Source organism: Orycteropus afer, unplaced genomic scaffold (genome assembly GCF_000298275.1).
Source record: "Orycteropus afer afer isolate SDZICR_OR568_19922 unplaced genomic scaffold, OryAfe1.0 scaffold00378, whole genome shotgun sequence".
Classification (NCBI taxonomy): domain Eukaryota; kingdom Metazoa; phylum Chordata; class Mammalia; order Tubulidentata; family Orycteropodidae; genus Orycteropus; species Orycteropus afer.
The window spans coordinates 1,215,386-1,227,485 of NW_006921965.1; the positions used below are offsets into that span (position 1 = coordinate 1,215,386).

General features: G+C 39.2%; 1 protein-coding gene across 1 annotated transcript in view; it reads left to right on the forward strand.

Annotated features, from left to right (window-relative positions):
- Positions 1–12,100, forward strand: part of SPEF2 (sperm flagellar 2) — a 369,265-nt gene that overhangs the window by 217,989 nt on the left and 139,176 nt on the right. Inside the window, exons 17-18 of the mRNA XM_042782582.1 lie at positions 5,360–5,487; positions 5,567–5,705. Of these exons, the coding sequence (XP_042638516.1) occupies positions 5,360–5,487; positions 5,567–5,705 (267 nt within the window). The remainder of the gene's footprint in view (positions 1–5,359; positions 5,488–5,566; positions 5,706–12,100) is intronic.

Below are 12,100 nucleotides of genomic sequence, written 5' to 3' on the forward strand. Positions count from 1 at the left end.
TGGGGCTGGCGCGGGATTGGGCAGTGTTTCGTTCTGCTGTGCATGGGGTTGCTATGAGTCGGAAACGACTCGACAGCACTTAACAACAACAACAACAAACTGTAAGAGAATAAATTCCTGTTTGCTAAAGCCATCCCATTTGTGGTATATTTTTCTGTTAGAATGCCGTGAAGTAACCAAAACAGGTGCTAATTAAGGAGATCTACAGGATTAAATAATTACCCCAGACTAGGGATAACTGGAGCCATTATAAACCTGAGGAGATAAGGAAAGGGAGCAGACCCTTGGATCTTGAATGAGTCATCTGATAGGAGCTGTGACTTTCAGCAGAGGAAAACAACCACCCATAGTGACCAGGAGAGAGCAGCTAGGAAAAATATAACCCAACCTCACATCCTTTCTGCACACATCTCTCCTGCTAGGACTTCACATAAATCAGTCTCCCAAGGTCCTGAACTGGGTGGAGAAGTGTAGAAAATTGGTCTGGAGGGACAACAGAAGATATACAACACAGTCCTCTAGTTACTTACACAAGACCATGTGAACTTCTTTTGCTACTACTAGAAGTGGCTGCAAGCATAGAAACCAAGAAGGGCATGTGACCCAGTGTAGCCACGTTCCCACCCTATGTTTCCCAACACTGGAGATGGAGAGCTTACCTGCTCCGAAGAGCAAAGTGTGCAGGAAACACTGGCACACAGGAGAAAGCTCAGGTTTAATAAAGAGGCCATCTCAGTAACTGCATTCCAGGTAAAGTTGCCAGATTTAGCAAAAATACAGGACAGCCAGTTAAATTTTAATTTCAGATAACAACTAATTTAACTGAGAATCCTATATTTTGTCTGATGACCCTAATTCCAGGCCTCTGAGGACCCCAGACCTCCCACACCTCAACAGGCACCCAGAGGGGAAGAGAGAAGAAAGATTCTTGCACATTTGTCTTTTTGCAGCAGAGGACCAGGCAATGCAAGGAGAGCCTGAGGCCTCTCCCTTTGCCAGCCACCTGGAAGATGCAGAGGGAACCCAAGGAGGCAATCAGAGCTAGAGGTCTTTGCTTTCCAGCCTGTGGAAGCATGAGAACAGACTCCCCAGAGGCAAGATTTCCGGAAAGGGGAAGCTGTGCCTCGAACCTTATGGCTCAGTCAATGCCCTTGCCCTTGACCAACCACCCCACCTCCTCCTGCTCCTCCTTCTCAAGGCTGTTGCGTTTGGAAACCATGTGCTTCTTTCCTTGGGAGGATGACACACATAACACGAGACTCTTCTGCCAAAAGCATAACTCTGTTTAAAGCAGAGCTTCCTACCAGTTGACTGACATTGCTGGCAGTTTCACCTCCCCAAATCTAGAACTCTAAGTGCTTCTACTTTGAATTTAGTATTAGGCAAGAAATATGAACAGGTAGGTGAATGGAAGTGACCAATGAGCTAGGAGAAAGCCATAGATGAAGTGAAATAAGAAACTGACAGAACATAAGCAGATAGGTACCCTAGTTACTGAGAGAGAAAGAATACTTCAAAAGTACAGTCACATCATAACCTGAACTCTAAAGGAGAATATGACTGTAGGAGAAATAGGTAGGCTCAGAAAACAACAACAACAATCTGATCTAATAATCCCAATTAAGAGTCAAAGAAACTAAGGTCACCTAAGAAGGGGTTGGGAAGAGCTCTGATCTCCAAAGAATCAGGAAAAATAATGGAAGGACAGGAATTCATTGAATGGCCCATTACAGGCTCTCAGATGCTGAATCAAGGACACTTACAAAGCTCCTTGCTGAAAAGACATAGACAAAAAAAAAAAAAACAGACTTTGTAGCTAAATTACCTAACACAGTGAAAATAAAATAAGATAATGTGAAATTAATGGAAGTAGGACCCAGCTTTTGTGAGACCTATAGGTTTGGCCTGAAGATTTAAGAAAAGAACACAAAATATAAATGCAAATTCAAGTATGAAAGTGAATATATCTTTGTGACTATTTCTTTAGTTAAATATTTTTATAAACTTAGACCAAAACCAAACCCACTGCCATTGACTCAATTCTGACTCATAGCGACACTACAGGACATAGTAGAACTGCTCCATAGGTTCCAAGGCTGTAAATCTTTACAGAAGAAGAGTGCTTCACTTTTCTCCCAGAGTAGCTTGTGGGTTCAAACACTGGCCATTTGATTAACAGCCAAATGCCTTAGCCAAGGCACCACTTTGAACTCCTTTTTATAAACTTGGAAAACTGAAAACTACTACAAACATCACAAATGACAAATAACATGACACTTCTTTTTTCAGCTATTCCATACACCTTTATCCTCTTTTCCCTACATCTGTGGGTATGTATTCTTTGATTGTCCTTATATATGACAATGATTTTGTGACAACACTTTAGAGAGAATAGAAAGTTAATCTAGACTTCCCTCTAACATAGTTGAATTATTATTATTTTTTAATTATTGTTAGTTTGGAACATTTTCTTTTATTTATGTTTTTATTATTTTTTTGTTGGTGTTGTTATAATTTGGGTCTAAATTTACAAAGCAGATTCATTTTACTCCCAAAGTTCATGCACATTTGCTTTCACAGACCTGATTGCAATCCCCAAGCATAAAAAATTCTCCTTCCCTCTCCTCCCTGTGACTACCTCTTCTCTGTGCCCTTCTTATCTATGCATTTCTGTCTGTCCAGCTTTCCCTCTATGTGAATGCTGCCCCTCTGATGTCTCATGGCTGATTGATCTAAGGTGTGCATCTCCCTGGGGTAGGTGGGTACACCTCCCAGGGATAAGTGTTCTGCTTGTAGGTCTTTCTACTGTTGGACTGAGAGCCAATCCATAGAAATGAGTCCATTTCCAGGCCTGAAGGATAACCCAGGGCCATAGTTTCAGGAGTTCCACCAGTCTCTATCCCACTAATAATTCTGGTCATTTTTGTGTTCTTGAGTTTTGTTCTACATTTTTCCTCCCACTCTAGAAAATTTTCTTTCAGCTTCATTTATGAAGCCCAATTATGGCATTATGGAAAGGAACACTTTGGTTAAAGCACTCACCTTTTAACCAAAAGGTCAGTGGTTCAAACTCACCAGCCACTCTGCAGGTGAAAAGTCCTAGTGATCTACTTCCATAAAGATTTCAGCCAAGGAAACACTGTGAGGTGGTTGTATTCTGTTCTATAGGGTTACCATGAGTTGGAATCAACTCAATGACACACAACAACAGGGCATGAGGAAGTATCTTTATGAAGGGAAGTATGACAAAAGGGAAGTCAGATTGGAAAAGGATGACAGACTTAACCAGTATTGCACTTAAAAAATATATTTTACTTTTGAAAATTTTACAAAATACACAGTGAACAAAGTGCTAGGCTTTTTTCAGGACCTTGGAAGATGCCTGTGTAAAATGAGGGGCCTTGAAGCTTTGGAGAGCATGGCCTTGGTTACTAAATTCCTCTTACACTTAGGTCTTCTCTATCAAAGAGAGGACTATTTGATTGGAGAAGATGGATATGAACACCTAGTCATATCACAGCCATTCAAGTCCTCAGATCCAAAAAATTACATCCCAGGGATGAGAAGGACCTACAGTAACTCTAGAACTCAGAGGATACAAGGGATTCCAGGTAACCAAATGAACAAAAAAACAAACATACAACAACAACAAAAAAATCTGTTGCCATTGAGTTGAGTCCAATGAGCTAGGTGTCCAGATGAAGGGAATTGCCTCAATAAAGATAAAGCAGTTGGAATTTAGTAAAATACAGGCAAGTAAATCTATACATTATTCCTGAGAAAATGCCAGAGCAAATTATTAAAACATGACTTCTGAGCATTTCTGAGGTATAAAAATGATCATGGGGAGTCAGAATGAGTCTTGGAAGTTTAATAGTGAAGAAAATAAAGTAAAAAAGAAAAAGAAAGGAAAATAAGAGTTAAGTCCTGCTGAACTGGCCCATTCCTTTTCCTGATAACAAGATTGGGCAGGTAAATTAAGGAAACATCTTAGAAATAGTATCTCTCAAGTTCAAAATACCATTTGACAATTGTCCTTTTGAGTAAATAAATGAGAGCTGTGAGCAAGATCTTAATTCACTTAGGTCCATTGTCTGTGGTCTCTCTCAATATCCAGAGGTTGCTTAGTGGATTAAAGCCAACCAGGAGGGCACTTTAGCAATGTGCCTATGTAAAATGATCTTTAGTACCATTATGGACACCACACCCTGTAAGAGAGATTGTGACAAATTAGAAACCAAAGGGTAGGAATTATGTCAGGAAAGGATGTGAAAGTAATGTCAGGGGAACATTGACACAATTAAAAATGTTCCTTCGCACAAATGAATTTATATTAAATGAATACTTGAGGTATGATTGGATATTAAATTGTAGAATTTTAGAGCTAGATAGGGCCATCCAATCTCCTAAAATTTTAACTGATGATGAAACTGGAGTCAAGTGAGTATGTGTACATCCATAATAGCATTTATTCAACACCTATTATGTTCAAGTGGTATATTAAGCACTGGGAATAGAAAATAAGCAAATTAAAATTTCTGTGTCCAAGAACATAGTCCACTTGGTGGTGAGACATAAGCACATAAATAACTAATTATAACACAATTTTGTAATTGCACCTGTAATTGGTGCTTAAAATGTTAGAACATAAAGGAAATTTAGTTTGAAACATTCAAAAAAAAGAGGTAAGATGTGACTTTGCTGGAAGATTATCTGTTAAAGTATAAGTATATTGAATAGGGAATGCAGGGAGGGTGACTCCCAGTCAGAGAGCTCCATGTGTTCAGGAGCAGAAGGTTTGAGGACAGATCTTGAGGAAAGATGTAAGGGCCAGATTAAGAAATACCTTAAAAGCAATGCTGAAGAATTTGGTCTTTACCTGCTAGGAGTAGGAAGCCATGGAGTTTTTCAGAAATGAAGTAACATGTTAGAAGCTGTTAAAATTTTTTTAAAAACAGTGAGGCAGTAGAGTGAATTGTATAAAAACATGAGCTGATAATCAGTCTGCCTGTGTTCAAATCCCAGCTATGTCACATCAGCTGTGTGACTTTGTACATGTTCTTTAATCTATGTTGCCTCAGTTTCCTTAACTTTAAATAAGAATGAATTTGTATCACTTGTCATATTAGGGAAAGGTGTCAAAAAGAATTAGGATTAGATGTCAAAGCTAAGATGTGAAGAATTACTTGGAATAGGAATTAACTGGGGGAAACAGAGGAAAGAGGGGCAAGACATTTCACCAAGGAAATTTTAAGTAATTGTCACTGCATCTTGATCTTCTTGTTAAGTATTGTTATTTTGACTAAATTATTTGGAAAAATTTGTGAGATAATTATTTCTGTGCTTTACTATTTAACAGGAAATACCTTCATTTTTAGTACCTTACTGGGAACTAACTGAAAGTTCTTATATACAAAACATCAAAACAGTGCTGAGGCATCTGAGAGAAAATCAGCATAATGTGATTGCTTACTTATATGAGGTTAGGTAAGTAAGCTACCAAAATTAGAATTTCACATTTTACAAGTATAATGCTTAAGATCTATCTTTTCATAATGCCTTACAGAACAAGCTTCCAGCATTTTCTAATGCGTCCAGATCACAAGCAAGATTTTGTAGCTCATTGGCAAGCTGATTTCAACTCTCTTCCTGATGACCTGTGGGATGATGAGGAAACCAAGGCAGAACTACACCAAAGAGTGAATGTAAGACGTCATCCCCACTCTCAAATCTTATATAACAAAATCCCAATTCATTCCCTTCTTATTTTCATGAGTTGTAAAGACGAGGTAGGAAATTGCTTGAAGTCTTTCCAGCCAAATTTCAAGAGAAATAGCTCCTCTTCACTTTCAGTTCAGAATGAGAATATGATGGATAGTGCTTCTGAAAAGAGAGGCCAAGTTTTATGCAGAGGATTTTTAACATCTGTTTTGTAGAAGGGTAACCTCTTAATCCATTACTCATCTGTTAGTTTGTCATACTACAGTGGCTAATTTGTTGCTGTGATGTTGGAAGCTATGACACCAGTATTTCAAATATCAGCAGTGTCACTAGGTGGACAGGTTTCAGTGGAGTTTCCAGTCTAAGAAAAACTAGGAAAAAGGATGTGGTCAGGTCCACTTCTGAAGAAAATGGCCACTGAAAACATTGAATAGCAGTGAACCATTCTCTAATATAGTGCCAGAAAATGAGCCCCTCAAGTTGGAAGGGACTCAATACAACTGGGGAAGAGCTGCCTTCTCAAAGTAGAGTCAAGCTTAATGATGCAGATGGGGTAAACTTTCAGGGCATGGCTCAAAATAAGAAGAGCTGCAAACATCCATGAATTATTGGAATGTGGAAAGCATAAAGTATGAATCTAGGAAAATTGGAAGCTGTCAAAAATGAATGAAACACATAAAGATCAATCTCCTAGGCATTAGTGAGCTGAAATAGACTGGCATTGGCCATTTCAAATTGGACAGTCATATAGTCTACTATGTAAGAAATGACAAATTGAGGAGGAATGACATCACATTCATCATCAAAAAGAATACTTTAAGATCTGTCCTGAAATGCAAGGGATAGCATTATATCCATAAGCTTACAAAGAAATCCATTTAATACTATTATTATTCAAATTTATGCATCAATCACTAAAGCCAAAGATGAAGAAGGTGAAAATATTTACCAACTTGTGCAGTCAGAAATTGACCAAATACTCATTCATGATTAATTGTTAATCGCTGTTGATTAGAATGTGAAAAGGGAAGGGAAAAGGAAAGGAACACCAGGGCATCCAGGACAGAGCAAGCAGCAGAGGGATCCACGTAAGGGGAGGGACCCAGGTCCCAACTCCCAAGTGGCAGGAAGAGCAGAGGGGAAAGGAAAGGAAAGCCAGGGCTTCAAGGACAGAGTGAGCAAGCAGCAGGGATCCTGGTAAGGGGAGGGTAGAGAGGGTTGGAACAGCTACGGGAGATAAATTTGTCTATCAGTTTGTCATGCTCTGGTGGCACGTTGCTGTGAGGCTTGAGGCTGTGCCACCAATGTTTCAAATGCCAGGGGGGTTGCACATGGTGCACAGGTTTCAGTGCAGCTTACAGACTGAGACAGACTAGGAAGAAGGAGGAGCCATCCACTTCTCAAAGAATTGGCCAGGCAAAACCTTATGAACAGCCAGAAATACTGTCTGATACAGTTCAGGACAACAATCCACTTAGGTTGGAAGGCTCTCAAAATAGGACTGGGAAAGTGCTGTATCATCAGAGTAGAAAAAACCTTACTGATATGTGTAAAGTAAAGTTTTCAAGGCCTCCATTTGCTGACATGACATGTCTAAATTGAGGAGAAACAGCTGCAAACATCCATTAATAATCGGAACATGGAATGTATGAAGTATGAATCTAGGAAAATTGGAAGTTGCCAAAAATGAAATGGAACCCATAAAGATTGACATCCTAGGTATTAGTGAGCTGAAGTGGACGGTTTTGGCCATTTTGAATCAGACAACCATATGATCTACTATGCCTGGAATGACAATTTGAAGAGGAATAGTGTGGCATTCATCATTACAAAGGATATTTCAAGATCTGTCCTGAAGTACAATGCTGTCAGTGATAAGATAATATCCATATGCCTATAAGGAAGACCTGTTAATACTATTATTATTCAAATTCATGCACCAACCACCAAAGCCAAAGATGAGGAAATTGAAGATTTTTATCAATTTCTGCAGTCTGAAATTGATGGAACATGCAATCAAGATGTGTTGCTTATCACTGGTGATTGGAATCCAAAAGTTGGAAACAAGGAAGAATCCCCGGTAGTTGAAAAATTTGGCCATGGTGACAGAATTAACACTTGAGAATCCATGATAGAATTTTGCAAAACCAAAGACTTATTCATTGCAAATACCTTTTTTCAACAACACAAATGGCAGCTATACACATGCACTTCACCAGATGGAACACACAGGAATCAGTTTGACTACATTTGTGACAAGAGGAGATGGAAAAGATCAAAATCTTCAGCCAAAACAACACCAGGAGCTGATTGTGGAACAGACCATCAACTGCTTATATGCAAGTTCAACTTGAAATTGAAGACAATTAAAACAAGTCCATGAGAGCCAAAATATGACCTTGAATATATCCCTCCTGAATTTAGAGACCATCTAAATAATAGATTTGATGCACTAAACACTAATGACCCAAAACCAGAAGAACTGTGGGATGACATGAGGAACATCATCTATGAAGAAAGCAGGAGGTCATTAAAAAGATGAGGAAAAAAAAAAAGAAAAGAAAAGACCAAAATGAATGACAGAAGACACTTTGAAGCTTGCTCTTGAGTGGAGAGTAGCCAAAGCAAATGGAAGAACTGACAAGATAAAAAAGCTAAACAGAAGATTTCAAAAATTGGCTTTGTCAAGCAGACAAAGCCAATTACTATAATGAAGTGTGTAAAGACCTGGAGTTGGAAAGCCAAAAGCGAAGAACATGCTCAGCATTTCTCAAGCTGAAAGAACTGAGGAAAAAATTTAAGCCTCAATTTGCAATATTGAAAGATTCTATGGGCAAAATACTGAATAATGCAGGAAACATCAAAAGAAGATGGAAGGAATACACAGAGTCACTGTACCAAAAAGAATTGATACCTCTTCATCCATTTCAGGAGGTGGCCTATGATCAAGAGCCAATGATATTGAAGGAAGAAGTCAAAGCTTCACTAAAGCAATTGCTGAAGAACAAGTCTCCAGGAATTGATGGAATACCCATTGAGATGTTTCAACAAACAGATGTCTTGCTTGAGGCATGCACTCAGTATGCCAAGAAATTTGGAAGACAGCTACCTGGCCAACTGACTGGAAGAGATCCATATTTGTACACATTGCAAAGAAAGATGATCCCACAGAATGTGGAAATTATCAAACATTATCATTAATATCACAACCAAGTGAAATCTTACTGAAGATAATTCAAAAACGACTGTACCACTATATTGACAAAGAACTTCCAGAAGTGCAAGCTGGATTCAGAAGAGGATGTGAAATGATGGATATCATTGCTGATGTCAGATGGATCTTGGCTCAAAGCAAAGGATTCCAAAAGGTATTTATTTGTGTTTTACTGAGTATGCAAAAGCATTTGATTGTGTGGATCAGAACAAATTGTGGATAACATTGAGAAGAATGGGAATTCCAGAACACTTAATTAAAGTATAAGTGTACTCATAAGGAACCTGTACATAAACCAGGAGGCTGTCATTCAAATGGAACAAAGGGACACTGCATGGTTTAGAATCAAGAACGGAGTGTGTCAGCGTTGTGTCCTTTCACCATACTTATTCAATCTATATGCTGAGCAAATAATCCAAGAAGCTGGATTATATGAAGAAGAATGTGACATCAAGATTGGAGGAAAAATCATTAACAACCTGTGCTACGCTGATGACACAACTTTGCTTGCTGAAAGTGAGGATGACTTGAAGCACTTACTGATAAAGATTCAAGAATACAGTCTGCAGTATGGATTACATATCAATAAAAAAAAAAAAAAACCTCAAAACTGACCTACAAGCAGCATCATAATAAATGGAGAAAAGATTGAGATTGTCAAAGACTTCACATTGCTTGTTTCTACAGTCAACACCAATGGAAGCAGATCAGGACATCAGAAGACGTATAGCACTGGGCAAGTTAGCTGCGAAAGACGTCTTTCAAGTGCTGAAGAGCAAAGATGTCTCCTTGATGACTAGGGTGTGCCTGATATAAGCCATGATACTTTTCAATTGCTCCATATGCATGTGAGAGCTGGACAATGAATAAGAAAGACTGAAGAAGAATTGATGCTTTTGAGTTGTGGTGTTGGTGAAGAATACTGAAAGTACCATGGACTGCTAAAAGAACTAACAAATCTGTCCTGGAGGAAATGCAGCTTGAATGTTCCTTGGAAGCGAGAATGGCCAGACTTTGTCTCACCTACTTTGGTCATGTTATCAGAAGGGGCCGTTCCCTGGAGAAGGATGTCATGCTTGGTAAGGTGGAGGGTAGATGAAGGAGGGGAAGGGCCTCAGTGAGATGGATTGACACAGTGGCTGTGAGTATGGTCTCAAGTATAGCAGGGATCACAGATCTGGCACAGAACAGGGTGATGTTTCATTCTGCTGTGCACAGGGTTGCTATGAATTGAAGATGACTCAGAGGCATCTAACAACAACAACGTGAAAGTTGCAAACAAAGAAGCATCAAGTTAGAAAATACGGTCTTGGTGAAAGAAATGATGCTGGAGGTCACAAGACAGAATTTTTGCAAGACCAATGACTTATTCATTGCAAATGCCTTTTTTCAACAGTATATCCAGTGACTATTCATGTGGACTTTGCCAGAAGGAATACCCTGGAATCAAGTTGACTACATCTGTGGAAAGAGCAATGGAGAGCACAATATCATTGGTTACAACAAGGGGAGGGGCCAACTGTGAAACAGACCATCCATTGCTCATATGCAAATGCGAGTTGAAACTGAAGAAAATATTTGAAAATTCCATAAGAGCAGAAGTAGAATCTTAAGTATAACCACCTGATTTAGATAGCCATCTGATGGATAGATTTGACACACTGAACAATAATAGATAAGGTCCAGTGGAGCTTCCAGTCTAAGACAGACTAGAAAGAAGGATGTGGTCAAGTCCAGATGAGTTGTGGGATGGTATCATACATCATATATGAAGAAAGTGAAAGGTTATTGAAAAGAAAGGAAGAAAAGACCAAAATGGATATCAGAAGAGACTCTGAAATTTGTTCTTGAATGAGTAGGTAAAACAATGAAAGAAATGATGAAGAAAAAGAGCTGAACAGAAGATTATAAAGGTCAGCTTGAGAAGACAGAATAAAGTATTGTAACAAAATATGCAAAGGCCTGGAGTTCGAAAATCAAAAGGGAAAAACACAATCAACATTTCTCAAGCTGAGAGAACTAAAGAAAACTAAAGAAAAAATTCCAGCCTCAGGTTGCAATATTGAAGGATTCTATGGACAAAATGTTGAATGATGCAGGAAGCATCAAAAGAAGGAGAAAAGAATAAACAGAGCCCCTGTACCAAAAAGAATTGGTGGATGATCAATCATTTCAGAAGATAATATATGATCAAGAAACAATAGTATGGAAGGAAGGGTCTGAGCTGCACTGAAGGCATTGGCAAAATACAAGGCTCCAGAAATTGATGGAACATCCATCGAGATGTTTCCACAAACAGATGCAGTGCTCAAGGTACTTAATCATTTATGCCAAGAAATTTGGAAGACAGGAATTCTGGCAAGATGGCGGACTAGGCAGAAAGACTGCACAGACCCTCTTCAACAAAGAAAAGGGAAACCAACTAACACAGACAAAGAAAAGGGAAACGAATTAATACAGACACAGAAGATAATGTTGGACCCCTGAGCCTTGAAGGGAAGGATATAGAAGTCGATTAAACCCCAACTAGCGAAGAATTTGAGTGAAAATACCAAAAAAGGAGACATACGGAGCTGTAGTCTGGCAGCGATCCTGAGTGATCCTGAGAACATAGACAGCTTGGAGATTCCTAAGTGGTGGTAGGACCTAAGAATTAACCTAAAAATCACCCTGCCTGCCAGGGACTGCATGGAGGACTGTGCAGAGTGGCTGGGGAACAAAGGGAGAAGGTGAAGAGAAAGGTGGGCTGAACTGTGGACTTTTGCCAGTCCAGAGGGTGCCGATGTTGAAGGTTTAAAAAGCAGCTTGACTATTTTGGATATTTAAAGAGACAGCGCTCTCACAGATTCCTGGGGCTTAAGACCACGTTCTGCTTTCCAGCAACCTCAAGGACACTGGGGACCTGCAAGACTGAAAAGAACAGGAAGAGAAAAACAAAACCACTGAGAAAATTTTCCAAGATTTGCTGGAGGAGAACTTCCCTGAAATAATGAAAGATGGGAATATATCCATTCAGGAAGTCCAAGGAACCCCAAACAGGATAGACCCCAAAAGAAAATCACCAAGACACATCATCATCAAACTCACCAAAACCAAAGACAAAGACAGAATCCTGAAAGCAGCATGGGAAAAACAAAAAGTTACCTACAAAGGACAGCCAGTAAG